General features: G+C 39.9%; 1 protein-coding gene across 2 annotated transcripts in view; it reads right to left on the reverse strand.

Annotated features, from left to right (window-relative positions):
* ALDH6B2 (aldehyde dehydrogenase 6B2) overlaps positions 1-20,389 on the reverse strand; it is a 281,225-nt gene that overhangs the window by 126,616 nt on the left and 134,220 nt on the right. For both annotated transcript variants that reach the window (XM_089386419.1, XM_089386420.1), the window contains 2 exons: positions 19,619-19,669; positions 19,303-19,454 (listed from right to left, as the gene is read on the reverse strand). In XM_089386419.1, coding sequence (XP_089242545.1) covers positions 19,303-19,454; positions 19,619-19,669 — 203 coding nt within the window. The remainder of the gene's footprint in view (positions 1-19,302; positions 19,455-19,618; positions 19,670-20,389) is intronic.

The following is a 20,389-nucleotide window of genomic DNA, read 5'->3' on the forward strand; positions in this document are numbered from 1 at the left end:
TTATTGAAATTTACCAAGATGATCTTACTGTTTTCTCTAAAGATGGTATCAGTCATATAAATCATCTTAGGCAAGTCTTCGATAGATGTAGAGAATACGGGATTTCTTTGAATCCAGCTAAGTCTGTTTTTGGAGTAACGGAAGGGAAATTACTCGGCCATATCATTTCTAAGGAAGGAATCAAAATTGATCCTGAAAGGATTGAAGCAATCCAAAAGATTCCTCTCCCTCATAATCTTAAATCCCTTCAGTCTTTCCTCGGAAAGATAAATTTTATTAGAAGGTTTATTCCAAATTACGCAGAAATAGCTAAGCCTATTCAAAATCTTCTAAAGAAAGATGCAAAATTTGTTTGGCAAGAAGATGGCAAAAAGGCTTTCCAAGAAATCAAATGTGCTATCGCAAGAGCTCCTGTCTTAGTTAGTCCCGATTATTCCAAGGATTTCATGATTTTTTCTTTCGCTTCCGAAGATACCATTGCTGGTGTCCTGCTTCAAAAGAATAAAGATGGTCACGAGCAGCCTATTGCTTTCATGAGTAGAGCACTTCAAAATTCCGAATTGAAGTACAATACCATGGAAAAGCAGGCTTATGCCCTGGTCAAGTCTCTTAAGCACTTTAAAACTTATGTGGGTTATTCTAAAATCATTGCTTTCATCCCACATTCTGCTGTCAAGGATATATTAACTCAAGCTGATTGCTTAGGGACGCGTGCTAGGTGGGTTACTAAAATACAGGAGTATGATTTAGAGATCAGACCCACCAAGCTGGTCAAAGGCCAAGGTTTAGCTCAGATGTTAACTGAAGGTAATGAAAAGACTCTTGGTTTGTTTTGTCTTAGCGATCTATCTTCGCCAGAGTTGCAAAGATTAGGAGAGCATGAGTGGTACAAGGACATAGTTTATTACTTGATGAATCTTGCATGTCCTAACCATTTAGTCGCTCATAAGAGAAGGGCTCTTAGACTAAAAGCCACTAAGTATTGCCTTATGAAGGATGGCCTTGGATGGAGAAATCCTGAGGGCATAGTGCTTAGGTGTGTTGACGACGTTGAGTCCAAGAAATTAATCTCTGAGTTTCATTCAGGATTTTGTGGTGGTCATTATGCTGCTAGAACTACCGCTCACAAAATCCTGAGAGCTGGCTATTATTGGCCTTCAATCTTTTCTGATGTGCACAAGTTTGTTAGAGCCTGTCAAGCCTGTCAACTATTCACTGGGAAACAGAAGCTTGCTGCCCTGCCTCTACAACCTGTCATTGTAGAGGCACCTTTTCAGCATTGGGGTCTGGACTTCATAGGGAAGTTCCATGAAAATTCTAGCAATGGCTACTCATGGATTTTGACTGCTACGGATTATTTTACTAAATGGGTTGAAGCCATTCCTGCTAAGAATGCCACTGAAAAGGTTATTATGGATTTCATTGAAAATAACATCATTACTAGATTTGGTGTCCCCGCTAAGATCACTACTGACAATGCCAAGGCTTTTAGTTCTTTAGAGTTTTCATTTTTTTTGTTTCAAGTATGGCATTGTCTTATCTCATTCGTCAAATTACTATCCTCAGGGTAATGGTTTGGCTGAATCAAGTAACAAAAATCTCATAACCATTATCAAGAAGATAGTAGGAGATAATAAGAGATCATGGGACAGCAAAATCAAGTATGCTTTATGGGCAGATAGAATCACTAAGAAGAAAGCTACTGGTAAATCTCCCTTTGAATTAGTTTATGGCTTGGATGTTACTTTACCTGTGCACCTCAAATTGCCAGCTTATCAGCTCCTCCAGAATTTTTCTACTAATAAAGATGTTGTTCAGAATAGAATAGATCAGATTGTGGAGTTAGATGAAGCTCGTAGGACAGCTTTTGATGCCATATGTAAAAATCAATCTAACATTAAGAAAAGCTTTGATAAATTTTCTCGATCTAGATCTTTGCAGGTGGGAGATATGGTATTGCTTTGGGACCACAAGAATGAGAAACCAGGAAAACATAAGAAGTTTGACAGTTTGTGGCTAGGACCTTACATCATTCGAGATATAGCTGGACCAAACTCATTCCACTTGAGCAGACTGGATGGCGAACCACTTGATCTACCAGCGAATGGCCAAATGCTCACGCTGTTCTTCAGAGATGATAACTGATGCCATAGGGCATCCTTTGTATTGTATTTCTATCCCTACTCCTTGTCATTTCAGCATTTCATTTCTGTTTTAGATTAGATTTACTTTTCATAGTTAAAGAGTTTCTATCTTTTATGTGCTTAAATGTTTTATAATGATTTTTGAATGGACGCTACTTATTTCTGTTGTGTGTTGCGTGGATGCAGATTCTGGATTCTCACATTCCTACAGTGCAGCAACGTGTCCCCAAGTACAGTCAGATGTTGACCACTACCGGTCAACTGCCCATAGCAGTCCACCCCCTTTTTCTTTGCAAAAAGGGTAGCGCTTGATCGACATGTCTGTGCCATTCTTCAGTCATCGACAGCTGGATCAATTTATGTTGTAAACCCAGTCTGCATGTATAAATTGTAAATAATCATAGCAGATATGAGTCATGTCTGTAAATTGCCTAGGTGGACCTAATTTTCTAAGTGATAATCTACGTCCCGAAAGGTTTTTCGTCTCACCGATCCATGATCGGCAGAGTTTTCCTTCAGCCTAACCCCAAAGCCGGGATGGATTTTGTCACTAGAATCTTAGGAGAATCCTAGTGTGTTAATCTGCTAGATTATAGTTGTGTCGTAGAACTGGGTGGTTTATGAGGGTCTATGTCAAATGGGTTTTTCCCCTTAAGATGTAAAATTGTAAAATCATGATGTAAAGTGTTTTGAGGGTTGGAAAATGTTTTAAATCCCCTCATGAGTCCTAAGTCCTAGGTCCTAGGTGATTTTTCCAAAGGCTAAGTTCGAGAATCCATTTAAAAATGAATTAAAAAATTAAAAAAAATAATAAAAAATAAATAAATAATAAATAATAAATAATAAAAAAAATATAAAATAAAGCAAAAACCCTAAAAAAATAATAAAATAATAATATTTTGAGTAAATACATGCAAAATTTCATTTTTTAATGAATTAACAAATTCGACGGATGAGATTAAGAGATGTCTTGATCAATGTGGAAAAAGTCGAAGTCGGGATTAATTCGGCAAGGGTCCAAAAGTTGAAAAACTCGTCAAAATTGGGAGTTTTTTTGAAAAAGTCGGCAAAATTATAAAAAAAACACAAAATTATTCATTTTTATTTTTATTTTTTAACATATAGAGTATCCACAACGTCAAATAAATGCATTTCCACATAAACATGTAAAGAAAGCTAATATATAATATGTATATGAAGTCTAATGCTACATCACATATCAAAATAGTGAATCAACTCCTGAATTTTGGGTCCTGTCTGAGTCTCAACTCTCAAGAGTCAAAATATCAACAAAAAATATAATAAATGTATATCATGAGTCATCTAAAAGTCATCAAGTAATCAATCACTGAGATCCTCTTCCCCTTTTAATTTTTGTTTCCGCTAATTGTATTAAGAAATAAGTCATGCATTTATTCAGTAGATTGTAATTTGCTTGGGTAATAAGGTGTCAGGTGGTAGGTCCAATGAAAATTAACAGTGAGTATCACAGGAGATGTGAAAATTAACGCTTGGTGACTCCAAGCTGCTTATTTTCTGAGAAAACAATAGATGTCAGATTACTAACCTAGCCTTGGCATCTATTATTCAAAAACTCTTGGAGTTAAAATCCACTTCTGATACATAACCTTTGCCCACATTTACAGGGAGTTCAAGACTAAAGAAGATTCCCTTTCAAAATGTGCTCTCATTGCAGGAAGGATCTTTGTTGTCACAAGATTTCACAGGTACTTTGTTCCTGTCTGAAAAATGGGTTCTTTTTTGAGGCACTGGTTTTGTTTTTTTTGGACAGGTTGTTGCTATTTGATCTTCATGACCTCCTCTTTGTTGTTTCTTCTGGAAGCATTCAACAACTGTAACAATGTTTTTGATGGTGTGGGGTTCTTTCTACGAAAGACTGTTGTATGCTTCTCCTTTTGGTACTTTTGTAATCTTTTGAAGGGGCAGTGGCTGTTAGAGTCTGGATCACTGAAAGCTTGGAGGCTTAGCCAATGTATACTTTGCTTTCTAACTAGAAATACGAAGTATAAAGATTTGTTTTTCCTTGGAAAACAAAAACATATCTTAACCTCAAAACTAACAGATTACAAATGAGACTGCTATGCTCGCAAGAAGTATGACAAACAATACAATGCAATAACTTGAAAATGCATGGACGGAAGCTTCAATTTACAGTTTTTTCACCTTTGCGGCCTCTTTATCCATGGCCTAGGAAGGGAGGCAAACTTTTTGGGTCGACTCCCGAGTCCCGATTAAATCGGGAGTATAAGGAAAAAATCGGGATTTTTTCCTTTGTGAAAAAGTCGGGGGATTAAATCGTTTAGTTCAAAAAATCGTGTTTTTAGGATTAAATCGGGATTTTTTCCAGACTTTTTCCACACTGGTCTTGATCCTCATCGACGGTCGAGATCATTTCGACATGGATCACTCGAACTAGCGGTTGGGATCTTTTCCTTTAAATAGGGTGCTAGGGGTCATTTGAGATCATTCGATCTATGAGTCTTGTGCTGAAAAAGCTCTCTTGTAATCTGTTTCTGTTTAATAAAAGAAGACTTTGGGGTTCAAATCTTGCTGGTGTTACTCTCTGGAAGTGCTGTGAGCTATTCTATTTTCTGCATATTTTGTTTTTCAGCCATTAATAACAGCTTATTATAGAGTATTGTGAGCACAGGTATCTTGTTCACTTGCTAGGGTTTGAATGATATTAGGGTTTCTGGAGTAATGGCAGGTATCTCCATTACTTTCTAAAAACTAGTATTATTCTCTCTCTCTTCACTGATGGTTGAAGTGAGCTGTGCAGGGAACCATTACTGAAGAAAACCAGTGGGCGTTTGGGGAAGTTCTAGGCTGAACCAGCCAACTCCCGCAGGCTCTTCCTTGCAGAGCCCAGCTAATTTTTACCCTGGGTTAATCATTTAAATTTACTTTTCTGGTTTGCATGAGAGATTTTTCTAAGTCTTTTCACAGCAAATTTGAAGTTTCATAATAAATCTGATATTCTGAAAATATTACTGCTGTTATTGCTAAATCTGGCTGTTAAAGGGTCAAAATCTGTAAATTACTCAGCTGATCTGGGGTTTCAAATTTTGCTTTATACACGGATTTCTTTAGGGTTTTATTTTCTTTTAATTGCAGGGACAGGGTTTTGAGAAATTCTTCAGGGTTTCTGGCGCAGGAAAGATTGAGAATTTTGTGATCAAGCTACTGGATTTCAGACAGTATTACTCTCTTCTGCTGCCATCTTCCTTAACTGTTTCAACCACCTGTGCATTCACTGCTGCTGGGACTAGCTAAATTCTGCAATACTGTCGATTGCTGCTCATCCTTCTCTTTCGCCAACCTGCATAAACCCTCGCTGCTGCACCGTGGCCACCATCTGTTCGGAATTTTCATTTGGCAAAGTCGTATCTCACGTCCAGCAAATTTCCACGATTTCTTGCCTCTGACCTGCGCAAACCCATTGAATTCTCCTGTGCCGTCAAGGTCCAGATACTCCACACGGATCAGGTGTTTCACGTGTTTGGCGTGAGATAATTTCCGTGGGATGTGCGTTGAGTGGTAAAGAGCAAAGGTTTCAGCGTGGGCGTCAGGTAAACTTCTTGATACGATCCTGGGTTCAAGAGTTGTGCCATTAAAATCACTGCAAACTACGAAACCATTCTTTGTCCGCCATCAAAGAAGATATGAAAGCCGCATTGTAAAAGATTACGTTTTCTTTTTGACGGCCCGGATAAATTTTTTGGTACGTGATCCCTTCTCCCTGCCTGCGTATGAACAATACGTCTCTGGTTTTCAGCAGCTGCAGTTTTGGACGTTGATTTCTTAGATATTAGCATAGGGTCCAGCGTAAATCGCCCTCCTTTTATTTTAATTTGTTTACGTAACATAAAAAATCAAAATCGATTTTTCCAGTTTAGATTTCATTATTTTTGGGGTTAAAGTTTAGTTTAGATTAAAGTTTAATTTAGATTTAAATTTTTATAGTTTTGTTTAAAAAAAAAAAATCGTTAGGTTTAAGTTTAGAGATTTAGATTTTAATTTAGTTTTGATTTCTATAGTTTTGTTTTAGTTTAGAAATAATTTTTTTATTTTTTGTCAAGCTTTATATAGTTTCAGGCTTCAGCTCTTTTTAAGATTTTATTTAAAAAAAAGAAGGGGATTTTCTTTTCTTTTAAAGTGTAGATTTAGATTTTATTTTGTTTTATTTTTTTTAGCTTTAAATTTTTTTTGCCGTAGTTTGAAAAGCATAAAAAACATTTTGGAAAATTTTTTGCTAGATTTAGTCTTTGTCTTGGAGACTTATCACATTTTATTTTTTCCTGCTGAGATTCAAATTTTTTGCGATGTGGAATGAACGTTTATCATTTTGAATATTTGGAAGATTAGCTGCATGACTATGATATCTGGTTAAACGGTTATTTAAAGCATTTATCTTTCTGAATTTTTTAATTGCTGGATATCGTTATTGAGCTTTAATCATTTTAAGAACTTTGTGGTTTTACTGGTTATCTTGCATCGTTCAAGTTATTTGATGATAAATGATTGCTGTACATGGTTTACATCTCTGCAACATCTAGTAAACAATCGTTTAAAAAATCAAACCCACAAGGCACTGGTCTTTTAACTTAACAAAATCCATTTAGTGCTTGTTATATCGTGTCTCCCAACCCAACTGGTCGACAGTTGGTCTTCACCACCTCATAGGGTCTACCCCCCTTAGCCGTGGGAGACAGGCTTAAACAGAGAGATCGGGGATCAGAGTGACAGCCCCCGGTCTGAGCGTTGTCGTGTCAATCTGTGCGACAACAGATATGATAAGGAGGTTTCCTTCCACATTCCAGATTACTCAAAGCCCATTCGATTTCAGAGTGTTCGATTCCTTCATGACAGTTCACCTTCGATTGTTCCAGAATCTACTCTTCTTCCACAGCAACAACAGATTGTGAAATGCCAACACTGTGACCGAGTTGGCGTTTGGCCATATGAAAGATCACTATTTTGATCTTCATCCATGTAAGCACTGTCATAAAACCAGACATTCTTCAAACAGATGCTTCAGAAACAAACCTCCTGCAAGAACAAAGATTCATCTTGGATGGATTGCTTCTTGGCAGTGGGCATCAACAGCCAAGAAGATATTCCAGTCACATGTCAGAACTTGTTCTAGAGTATTGAACAGTCTTGCAGTTGAGTTTTCTCCATCATCTCACCTTTGTATCTGACAGGGGGGGAAATGATGGTCATCTACAAGCTTCAAAGCCACATCAAGCAAGCCTAAGCCACAACCTACCATACCAGATTCAGAGTTGTAGCCATAGACAAAGATGCCCCAGAGCATGCCTTCAGTTGGTGATACCTCTTCAAACAATTGGGGACACTTCCTCTAGTAGAAGACTTCAGCTTCTTGCCAATTTCGAAAGAGTTCCAGGAATTGCATTAAGCATTCCAGAGTTGTTGGTCATCCTTAAACCATCACAGGTTGAGACCTCCCCTTTTTGGTTGAGGTTCTCCCTTTTATGAGGGGTGAGACCTCCCTTTCATGGTTGAAGGTTTCCCTCTTCAAAATATTAGGAGCACTTCCTCTAGCAGAAGACCTGAGCTTCATGCCAGACTTGGAAGAGTTCCGGGAACTGCACTAAGCATTCCAGTGTTGGTGGTCATCCTTAAACCACCTCCCTTTATACCAACATTTCAGAGAGCACATTCAGCCTAGTGCTGCCATGCATTTTTGCACGTTTTGTATTACAGCTCTCTTCTTGGACTCATACATAACCCTTTGGATTAAGGGGGGGGATGTTGGACACCTAATCCTCTAAGGGTTGGTGTGGAAGCTGAATAGACTAAGGAAGTCCAAGAGACCTTGGAATACGAAACCAAAGGTCATATGAATGTACTATAAATGTATATCATTTGTTAATAATAGATGCAATCTCATGTTTATCTTTCCTATTGTCTCTGCCATGTGTGTGCCTAACAGGAGAGACCCCATTTGATCTCTCATCATCATCACACTTGGAATTTTGGTGTCATAGAGGAACTCGCACTTGCTCTTTTGTGGACTGCATTGGATCTTGGATGCATTTTGACATTTGGAGCTTATTCTTGGATATTTTTTAGAGATATTCTTTAAAAAATGGAAGGAATTCTCGCATGTTGTCATGTAGGTGCTCTTTATTGTTAAATATCTATTTTCCTATGTATAACATATGGAATTATTGATTCTAGGTCATGGTAAAATTGTGCCCTAATTTGTTGAAAATCAAATGAATTGCTATCTAGATGAATATTGCATGCATTACTCATGCATAACATGTATTGAATAGTCCCAGGGGTGAACTCATGGTAGCTCTCCCATAAAAATCCATTTTTTGTTGAATGGGTAAATTCTTGAAATTTGTTTGCTAGGGCATCGAATTTTGGCCTCCTCGAAAACAAGTTTAGTTAACCTAAATCACCCTTGACTCTATATGCCCAAAGGACAAGGCAATAATCCAATTTGTTGGTGATCAATCTCATATTTTTATCCATCTTTTCTCTCTTAAATTCGGTCCTTTCAAGGCTAGAGCTAGAAACTACGACTTAGGGCGAAATTCTAGGGAAGAGGTATTTTGGTGGTTGGAGAGCCTAAACATCAAGTAGATAGGGTTTTCCACAAAACCTATCAATTTGATGGGCAGACACTTCAATTTAATCCATAAATTCTCTTGCCTGAGGTGTTTTCCCTAAGAGGGAAACCCTAGTTTTTCTTCCCTCAACTTATGGACTGTTGATTTGTGGTAGCATTGGATGTGCTCTAGCCATGAAAATTGGTGGAGAGGCTAAGGCACATAAGATCTCCAAGAGCCAGAAATGGTTTGGGGAAATTCCACCCAGTTGGAGAGATATTAAAATAATTATTAATTAATATTTTTAATGGGGTTCCTAAGTCTAAACTTAGGAAAATAAAAATATTAATGGGTATTAATATAAACTGGGTGAGAATGTTCTAAATGACATGGATCAAGGCAAATCTAATCTTAGCTGTTGATTAGGGACTTAATCTCTGTCGTTGAAGACCCAACAGGAAAGTATCAGAGGAGGCTTGAGGGTCAGTTGGAGACACACCAAATTGATTAGTCAATTCGATTTTCTGGAGCGGGGTTTTGCTAAGAGAATCGAGCTAGTGATCTGTTGCAGCGAGGGGCAGTTCGGCACGAGGCCGAGAATACATAGCAGAGAGGTAGATATAGTGCTAGAGAGACAGCGCATAGCCTGGAGAGGTTAGCGCAGAGGCAACTGGAACTTACGCAGAGGTTGAAGAGGCCAGCGTGGGTGAGGCAGAGGGCCAGAGGGCTGACACAGAGAGCCGAGGTGCTGACGCAGAGGCTTTAGTAGTTGCGCGGAGGCTAGCAAAGCTCACGCGGGGCCAAGAGACGACGCTAGGTGATTTTTGTGGTGCAGACTAAGCGTTGGTGACCTGAGAGGGTGAACCAGTCCCTATCAGAGTGACACAGAGCAGAGGAGAGGCTTGGAGCAGCTTTCGTTGTCTAGCTAAGGAGTTGCCATAGTTGTTGTGCGATCATTCATCCGGTGATTGATCAACCGAAATATTTGTCTCCGAGGAGAGGTATTACTGCGAGGATATTCTCTGTTGGGTAAGCCATTTCTAGCACCCTAGTTGTATTCAGAAACTGCATAATAATAAAACCCTCATATCTGTTGCACCGATTTTACTGCACTGGGTTTTTCCTGGGACAATTGTCCAAAAATAGCGGTGTCCCTTGTGTGATTGTCTCAGTTATTTTAGTTGTTGATCTGTATATGAGTTAATTTTGTATTTGTGTTTATTTCAATATTTATATTTATAAATCACTTGTTAATGGAATGAACAAGTAGGAGAAATCAAACCAGATAATGCAGTAGGGATTTCTAACGTGTCAGACTTAGAAATTTCAACATGGTATCAGAGCATTGCAGATCACAGGAGAACTGAAGGCAGCAGCAGTAATCTAAAGAATTTGCAGCAATAGCAACTGTCCTGAGAGACAGCGTTGTTCCAGAGCAGAAGCAACAGAGAAGAAGTGATGCAGAGGGCTTGTATCATCATTTCGAGCCAGGAGGAGGATCAGCGCAGAGGCAGAGAGGGGCAAATCAGACCTACGTAGTACTTGATCATCTTTCTCAATCAGGAAGGATCGACGTTGTGACCAAGAGAAGCAAATTTTGTCGTTGTCGGGATTGCGCGGGGCCTGAAAGGCTCAGTTTCTTCAATTGCCAGGACTTGGGGAGCCATGGGAAGATTGTGGTTGAGACGCTGGTGGGGTGTTGATTCTATCAGAACAGCACAGTATCTAAGGAGACGAAACCAAAGTAGAGGGAGTCGCTACCTTGACGGATTTCTAGCCAAGAAATCCAGATCCGAGTTGCAGTTGCAAGGAGGATTGGAGAGGAGCAGTTCGACAGCTAGCTAGAGGATTTCCAAGAGGGAAACCAGGACCTAGAGGGAGATTTCCAAGAGGGAAGTCGAATCTCAGAGGGAGTCCAGAAGAGGAGATGAAATGGCAGTGAACGAACTAAGGGATCAAGACAGGTTGGATGGGGCTTCCAACTTTGTCATCTGGAAGGCTAGGATCCTGGCAGTCCTGGATTGACATCGCATCAAGGACTGTGCCTTGAGAGTCATAACTATCCTGGTCAAGCCAACTGAGAATGAGAAGTATGAGGATACAATGGCGAGGGTGAAGTGCATGATCTTTGACGGGGTCAAAGATCATGTCATACCACATATTGTTGAGAAGAACACAGCAAAGGAGATGTGGAACACTTTGACGACCTTGTATCAAGGCTCTTCCATACAGCGGAAGATGCTATTAGAAAATCAGTTGCGTTCATATCAGATGTGGAAGGGAGAGCAGATAGATCCATTCCTTCTCAAGTTGCAGGAGGTTCGCGACCAACTTACTTCCGTGGGGTCTAAACCGATCCAGAATTTATGGTCAGGACTGCCCTGGATGCAGTCTTTGAGGAGTGGGAGACATGTGTCCAAAGTATTTTGGGCAGAGCTACTCTTCCAGGATGGAAGATGTGGGCAGCTCTTCGCCAAGAAGAGATCAGGAGGATGACCAAGGCGGGGAGTAGTGGCAAAGAAGGTCAAATCAAGAAAGAGGAGGAGAATGTAGCTCTAGCATCTGCGGGACAGCAAGGGAAGAGGAAGAAGAAGCATATCTCCAAGGTGAAGTGCTTCCATTGTGGGGTACTAGGACATTATGCATCCCAGTGTCCCACGAAGAAAAACAAGGGAGAGGCTTCCCATTCTAAGGCAGCTCCAACTAAGGCAGAGAAAGAGGTTGAGACTGATGACGACTGTGCCATGAGTGCTCATGCACCTCTAGAGAAGAGGTGGGGAGACATCGAGTTGTAGTCAGGAGGACTACAAACTAGGGGCAAGATCATTGAGGTGCCCAAACTCTTGGATCATATTCGGCTACAAGAGCCCTTAACAACAATAGTAGAATGACAGGGGTCGGGTGGAGCAAAGTGTGGTGGAGCAGCAAGGCAGTGCTTGGGTGCAGGAATCTGAGGTAGCGCAGTGGAGGTTACAACAATGCGAGAGGCACAGAGGTGTATGCAGCAATGCAGTAGGAGCAGAGGGAGCATAAAATAGCAATAGAGGCAGCTTCAGTTTCACGAGGCTTCCAGACTGACTAGGATGTCAATATTTGGGAGAAGTCAGTTACCTACTTCTCATTAACTGAGTTACAGTGCAGCAGTTAGCAGTGGCAATGCTAGAGGCAGCATGGGCAACATATTGAGAGGGAGTTGCAGTACAGATGTAGCAGTGGCAGTGACAGTGTCATGGGCAGTAGTACAGGAAGAAGCAGTGCAGATGATGTGAGGCAGCAGGCCAAGCATCAGCACAAGTACCGGTGCAGAGGATCGGTGTGATGTTTCCATGGTGAAACATTACTAAAGCACATTCCTCGCTAAGACCCAAAAATGGTTTGAGGAAATTCCACCCGTTGGAGAGATATTAAAATAATTAATATTTTTAATAGGGTTCCTAAGTCTAACCTTGGGAAAATAAAATTATTAATGGGTATTAATATAAAACTGGGTGAGAATGTTCTAATTGACATGGATCAAGCCAAATCCAATCTTAGCCATTGATTAGGAACTTAATCTCAGTCATTGAAGACTCAACAGAAAAAGTATAAGAGGTGGCTTGAGGGTCAGCTAGAGACACGCCATATTGGTCAGTCAGTTCGATTTTCTGGAACAGGGTTTTGCTGAGAGACTCGCGCTAGTGATCTGTTGCAGCGAGGGGCAGTTTGGCACAAGGCCGAGAATACATAGCAGAGAGGCAGAGATAGTGCCAGAGAGAGCGCAGAGCCTGGAGAGGCTGATGCAGAGGCAGCTGGAACTTACGCAGAGGCTGAAGAGGCCAGCATGAGTGATGCAGAGGGCCAGAGGGCTGACGCAGAGAGCCAAGGGGCTGACGCAGAGGCTTCAGTAGCTATTCAAAGGCTAGCAAAGCTGACACAGGGTCAAGACGCAGCGTTGGGTGATTTTCGTGGGGCAGACTGAGTGTTGGTGAGCTGAGAGGGTGACGCAGTCCCTATGAAAGTGACGCAAAGTAGAGGAGAAGCTTGGAGCAACTTTCGTTGTCCAGCTAAGGAGCTGCCATAGTTGTTGTGGGATCGTTCATCCGGTGATTGATCAACCGGAATATCTGTCTCTAAGGAGAGGTATTACTGCCGAGGACATTCTCTGTTGGGTGAGCCATTTCTGGCACCCTAGTTGTATTCAGAAACTACATAATAATAAAACCCTCATATCTGTTGCACCAGTTTTCCCACATTGGGTTTTTCCAGGGACGATTGTCCAAAAATAACGGTGTCCCTTGTGTGATTGTCTCAGTTATTTCAGTTGTTGATCTGTATATGAGTTAAGGTTGTATTTGTGTTTATTTCACTATTTATATTTATAAATAACTTGTTAATGGAATGAACAAGTACGAGAAATTAAACTAGATAATGCAGTAGGGATTTCTAACGTGTCAGACTTAGAAATTTCAACATGTACTTTCTTGAAGATTTCATGAGCCTTGGCTTAGCTAATATACATTCTAAAAAACCTTTTCTCCTCGCCTTGACCTTGAGTTACTCTGGCACTCATCAAAACAATCAAACCTTAGGTTTTGTGCCTTCGTTTCTAGGTATCTTCATTGATCCAAAAAAGGATCCTGGAAAAACCTCTAAGTCTAAAAGACTTCATATAAGAGGTAAAAGGTGCCTAAAGACACAAATCCTTTGTAAATTAGAGGAAAATGAAAGTCGCGGGTTGCTCTCAGAAATAGTATCATTGCAGAGATCTCCTCATTTTGAATCCAACGCAACTTGAATGGGCGAAAATGGACTTCAGATGAAGGAGTTATCATAAAAAGAAGTTCCCTTTTTGTTCTTTGGAAAAGAGGCAAAAATCCTTTAAAAATGGGCAAAAGACCCTTATAAGGAAAAATCGCATCACATGAGACCAAGGCTTAAAGTCAGGTGGAAGGCACCCCCGATCAGCAACCTCCGATGATCAGATCACTGGGTCGGATCAGAGGCAGGCAGTGTATACAAGGCAAAGGTCCCGGGCCGATGCGATGGTGCGATGGCCGAAATCGGCGAATCGCAATCGGCGATACCACAAGGCAAAGGCGGGACCCTGGGCGATGCGATATCGCGATCGCCGATATCGGCGGATCGCAATCGGAGCTACACAAAGGAGCGGCTATAGACATATATATGTGCGATGCAATTAGCCGAACCCGATGGAGTTCCGAAATGCAAATGAATATTATTTGAAATCCGCCATAAGCCATTTCTGCAATATTTGCACTGTTTTAATGTATTTCTAAAATACAAAGGGACAGGCCATTTGCGACTTGTGACAGCGACTTGTGGGCAGACCCGATAGGAGTGTTGTCGCGCGGATTGGCACGACAACGCTCGGACCGGGGGCTGTCACTCTGAACCCCGATCCCTCCGTTTAAGCCTATCTCCCGCAGCTAAGGGGGGTAGACCCTGTGAGATGATGAGACCAACTGTCGACCAGTTGGTTGGGAGACACGAGATACGATATGAAAAAACACTTGATTGATTTGATTAATTTAGCAGACCAGTGCCTTAAGAGATTGTGTTTAAAACGATTACTTGTTAAATGATATAAAAAGGATATGGACCATGAACAGCAATCATCTATCATCAGCGAAATCACAATGCTCTTAGAATGACCAAAACGATATCCAGCAACTGAAAATTTTAAAAGATAAATGCCTTAAAATACCACGAGAATTATAAACCATTAACCAGATATCAATTTCGCAACTCGGCTTGAAAACTTAGATCCCAGCATGAAAGATATAACATGAAAACCACTGAGACTATTAAAAATAATTTTCCACGAAAATTTTATATTTTTTCGAATTTTTTTTTTTATTTTTTATTTTTTTATTTTTTTTAATTTTTCAATATTATGGAAATTTTAAAAATCCAAAAAGGGTTAAAATTCTAAAGCTAAATTCTAATCATTAAAACTAAAAATATATATTTTTTTCATTTTTTATTTTTTATTCAAAAAAAATCAAAAATAAAACAAAACTTAAAGTCTATAATAATGAAAATCTAAAAAAACTAAATATTAAAGTCTAAAATTAAAATCTAAAATAATTAAAATCTAAAACTATAAACATAAAATCTAAAGACTAAATACTAAAGTCTAAACTAAAAATCTAACTTAAAGCACTAACGCTAACATTTAAAAACTTAATTAAAACAAAACGAAATAAAATCTAACTAAAAACTATGACTAAAACGTAACTACACTAAACACAATTAAAATTTAAATCTAAAAGATTCACGAACTATGTAAATATTAAAAAAGCGTAATGTCAAAAATTAATACAATCTACCAAAAACTAAAAAAAAAAAAAAAAAACACTGAGCCGTAACCTCTCAGGACTTCATTCACGCTTACAAAAATGAATCGATACGCAGCATACCTGACCCGAGAGAAATGACAGCGGACGGATTGCAGGGGTTGAGGATCGAATAGAAGTTGGTTTTGTTACCTGGAGCTTCCACGGGTTTGCCCAAAATCGTGACGTTATGAACAATGAACTGATCCGGCGGGCTTGAGAACACGCAGAGCACAGTCAATCGATTTCACCATAGCCGCAATACGTCTATATGACCATAAAACGCTCCATTCACCTGAGGAGTTTCTGCAGCAAATGATTTCGATTTGGATGATTTGGACTGGCTTGGTGACGGGATGAAACCGTGAGAGCAGAGGAGCTGTATCAGATCGAACGCCAAACTCCCTGGACCGAGAACGCTTTGACAAAATCTCATGCGGGTATTTGAAAAGAAAATGGCGGTGAGGAGTACGAGTCGGCTGAGTTCATATAACTCTAAAAACAATTTTGATGCTGCCAGATCCACGTCATGAAGTAGTTACGCAGATGGCCATTTAAATGTCGAATTGGGTTTCCTGGAAACCACTGCGCTGGAATTCCTCGTTTGCTTCAGCGATATATATGTATATATTTCCTTTTGTCTGACAGGTAGCCGCAGAAATGGATATGTTTTCCCCTTAACACACTTGGCAGCTTCGAGTATTGGCGGATGGGAGCTCCACTATCTAGCGCTGGTCCCTTTTACTCGGTGACAAAACAATTCCTGCTATTGCCAGCTCCCAAAAACATTTATTCTCAGGGCAGCAGTACAATAACCCTGAAAGCCAGACAACAAATTCTCGGCAGATATATGCAAATTTTCAGAGTAAAGCCCTTCAAAAAATTACCCTAATCGCATCTTCAGAAGAAACCCTAATGAAGACTGCCAAAAAATAAACTTGAAACCCTAGAACAGCTAATTAATGTACAGATTTTGGCCCCTACACAGCCAGATTTAACAATAATTGCAGTAATGCTTTCAGAATATCAGAAAATTTGAACTTCACTGTGAATCATAAAGAAAATCTCTCCATGTAAAACAGAAAATAAACCCTTAATGATTAACCCAGGGAACAATCAGCTGGGCTCTGCACAGAAAGTGCTTGCGGGAGTTGGCTGGTTCAGCCGAGAACTTCCCCGAACGCCCACAAAATTTCCCTCAAAAATGCTTTCCTGCACATCTCAAGCAACCATCAGCAAAGAGAGAGAGAAAGCTGCTAGGTCTCAGGAAATAATGGAGATACCTGCCATTATTTCAGAAACCCTAGCAGCCCTCAAACCCTAGCAGGTGAACAAGATACCTGTGCTCACACTACTCCAAAAAAAACAAGCTATGATTAATGGCTGAAAACTGAATATGCAGAAAATTAAAGATCTCACAGCAATCCCAGAGAGTAACACCAGCCAGTTTGAACCCCAAAGTCTTCTTTATTAATCAGAAATCAGATTACAAGAGAGCTTTCAGTACAGACTCACAGATCAGATGATCTCAAATGACTCCCTAAGACCCTATATAAAGGAAATGATCCTAACGGCTAGTTCGAGTGATCCATGTAGAAATGATCTCGACCGTTGATGAGGATCAAGACATCTCTTGATCTCATCCGTCGATTTATTAACTTAAAATATTATTATTTTATTAGTTAGGGTTTTTGCTTGATTTTTTAATTTTTTATTATTTTTCATTATTTTATTATTTTTATCCATTTTTTAATTTTTTTAATTCATTTTAAAATGGATCACTGAACTAAACCTTCGGAAACATCACCTAGGACCTAGGACTTAGGACTCATGAGGGGATTTAAAACATTTCTCGACCCTCAGGACACATTACATCATGACTTTTACAAAATTACATCTTAAGGGACAAACCCATTTAATACAGACCCTCACAAAACACCCAGCTCTGCGACACAACGATAATCTAGCAGATCAACACACTAGGATTCTCCTAAAGTTCTAATGACAAAATCAATCCCGGCTTTGGGGTCAGGTTTGAAGGAAAACTCTGCCGATCCGAGGATCGGTGAGACAAAAAACCTTCCGGGACGTAGATTATCATTAGAAAGTTAGGTCCACCTAGGCAAATTACATACATGACTTCATGTCTGCTAAGATTATTTACAGCTAATACATGCAGACTGGGTTTACAATCAGAAAGATCAAACTGCTGATGATGGTAGGCTGGCACGGACACGTCGCTCAGGAGCTGCCCCTTTCTGCCAAGCAAAGGGGGGAGTACTGCATGGGTAGTTGACCAGTAGTGGTCAACAAGGAGTATAGACCAGAATTAAGGACATTTGAAGTCCGGGGAACAGTGTTCTCTGTGGATTTTTCCCGTGTTAGTGCATTTCTCTGTGTTAACATAAAGAGGGCGTTTCAGGGATTTCACAAGCCCGATGCACCCTTCCGTTACAGAACAGGTGGCATCCATCCCTGACGGTGTTTAGCAATGATTGCTAACGCTCAGAGAAGGGATTTGAGCGGACTGTGGCTGGAAGACAAAGGGCTGCAGAGAATGATTATGCGCAGAGAAAAAGACTGTGGAAGTGCAAAGCCGAAAGACTGCCTCAAAGAAGCCAGAGAGCTCAATTGACGGAGAGAGAGAGAGAGAGAGAGCAAGCTGAGGGAACAACGAGCAAGAGCTGAGCGCGCAGAGAGTCTTTGGAGTCACTCAAAGGTCGAGTGAAAAACCAGAGAGCTCAATTGACAACAGTGTATTGTTGTTGAAGGTTGCTGGAGTTGCTTGGAGGTCAAGCAACTCATAGCGGCACGCAGAGGCCGAGAGAAAGAGCTCAAAGAAGCCAGAGCAAAGAGCCACGAGCCCAGCCAGAGAGAGAGCCAAGAGCCAGAACTGGAGCCAGAGCCAAAGTCAGAGCCGAGAGCCAGAGCCAGAGCCAGAGCTAAGAGCGAGAAAGCCGAGAGCTTCAGAGCCAAGGATAAAAATGGTATCTCAACCCGCTGTTTCTGTGTAAAACAGCAGGAGTTAAGCCAAGAGCTTCTAAAAAAAAGGACTTATACCATAATCCCAGAGAGCCTAGTTGAGTTGACTAGAGCTCACGGAGATGTAGCCCAAGAGTTGTGGGTGAACTCCTAATTAAATTGTTGTTTCTGTGTGTGTTTTACTGTTGCATTGTCTCTTCTGTTTTATTCACTGTTATATGCATTTATATATCAGTTTCAGCGCATTAATTTACAGCACCTGAACAGTTTAAATCAAATACCAGCATGCACCTATATTTTCAAGCATTTTTAATTCCGCATTGGTTAATCATGAAGACTTGGGAAAATTTAAAGTTTTGGAAGTGGGAGAGGTTCTTGTAAGTTAGACAAGAAGCCTAAGTGCCCCATTTTCAGATCATTCATAGAAAGCGAATTGTTTCCTTGTCAAGCCTTGGACCAAAATTGTGTTTTTTTTAAGACCTCCTAGAGAGATCATTTCATACCTCAAACCTAAATACTTATTATAAGTGATCTCTTTCCTACCGGGACTCTTCCCATCGGTGAAAGTCCATAAAGAGTAGGGAGTTTTGGCTATGGTGATAGTGGGCCACTACCCCATTGTTGCTTCTTGGTCTAGTTTGTATCTTGTAGGGTTTCCCTCTCCAAGGCTTGCTAGATTTTGCAGCAATAGGAACTCAATCACACTAATCTCTTTCTTAACTGAAAGAAAAAATACAAAGCAATTGATCAAAACTTAAGAGGGTATCTCACCATTCCAATGGAATTTTGTGCCCTTATTTCATAGAATAAGGTGTTAGGGTTTAAAATTGAATAATTACAGTCCCTATGGTTTGCCCTTCTCTAGAAGATGCAAAACCCTAATCCTAGGCTGCCTAGAAGAATGCACCCAAACTTGCCTGGACAAACTGGCCTAGTACTCTAGTAAGCAACTTAACATATTAACTAACGGCTTTTGTGTGTATGCTGTAGTAGGTCATGCTCGTTTTTCTAGTGCCATTTTTAGATGATTCTATATCTGTAGATATTTGAGATGTAAATGTCTTCATCAAAGATGTAGCAGCCAAGAACTTCACTCAGCAACATAGATTTTATAATAGAAGTTTCCTTTCTCTAAGATAAGTAATTTTAACTAAAACTAGAATTTATAGATACATTAATTTCATAAAATCCCTAGAGACCCAAACTAAAAATTTGAAAAAGGTGCTAAACAATTACCAATGCTTTGAACCACCAACAAAGACAGCTGTACTTAGTGCCATGCATCTTTGGCCTGCTGCCCCAAAGCCAGCACTGACAAGTGCATTTAGCGTAGCATCTACATTGGCATCAGGCATGATTATTGCATGATTTTTTGCACCCATGTTGCACTGGATATGAAATCGATGAGAAAGTTAGCCACTTGGATAAGATACAACTACTAAAACACAGGAAGTCTGGATAAAAACGATCAGCTGGTTTTCCAGTATTTTGATGCTAACATACGGTGCTCAGCAGTGCTCTCTCTATTTAGATACAAAAATAAAGGAATTACCTGAACTCGTTTTCCCTTCGCTGATGCCCTTGCATATATGTGCATGCCAGCCTTGCAGAGAAGATTATTTCCCAAGTTAGAAAGAAGAAAGTGTTATGTTTTAATCTAATTCACACTAGAAGAGGCATCAAAATGAAAATCATCGAATTAGTCTAGAACAATGAAGCATTTCTTTGGATATAGGTTCCACAAGGTTTTGAGCTTAGATTGAGACAAATGAGATTGGTGTATGCATGTAATTTATATCGTCTCACCATCAAAGAAACACCAAAATGAAACAACATAAGAAAGAAAAAAAAAAATTATCTTAATGTCCACAACTGAACAAAGTAGGTTAAGGGGACTCATAAGCACATTAAGTAACAACATCAATGAACAAAAGCCTAGATAAATAGAACAAGGTCAGTTAATTTTGTTAATGTTCAACAAATGACCACAATAAGTAGGTCAATGGGGCTCAAAAATATATCCTAGATCAATAGATAGTAGGAGTGTAAAAGCAACTCCTGATGCTACTCTATCAAAAGTAGGAAGATAGCTAAGTTCAAAGCTAGTAGCTAAAAGTTAAAAGAAATGAAAAAGTACCATGCAAGTACAGTTGCAAAATAAACAGAGCCATAACAACTAGGAAGGATGCCAGGTTGTGTTGAATCCAGATGTAAAGGCCTAATGAGGGAAGAGGGAAAAAGACTCCTCAATAGAGTCATCAATCACTGTGAAGGGCCAAAGCACTAACAAGGAATGCCATTTGGAGAATACACTAGCCTAAGG

The sequence above is a fragment of the Pinus tabuliformis genome, chromosome Q (genome assembly GCF_031772625.1).
Source record: "Pinus tabuliformis cultivar Carrire ecotype Pingquan chromosome Q, CPIR1, whole genome shotgun sequence".
Classification (NCBI taxonomy): Eukaryota; Viridiplantae; Streptophyta; class Pinopsida; order Pinales; family Pinaceae; genus Pinus; species Pinus tabuliformis.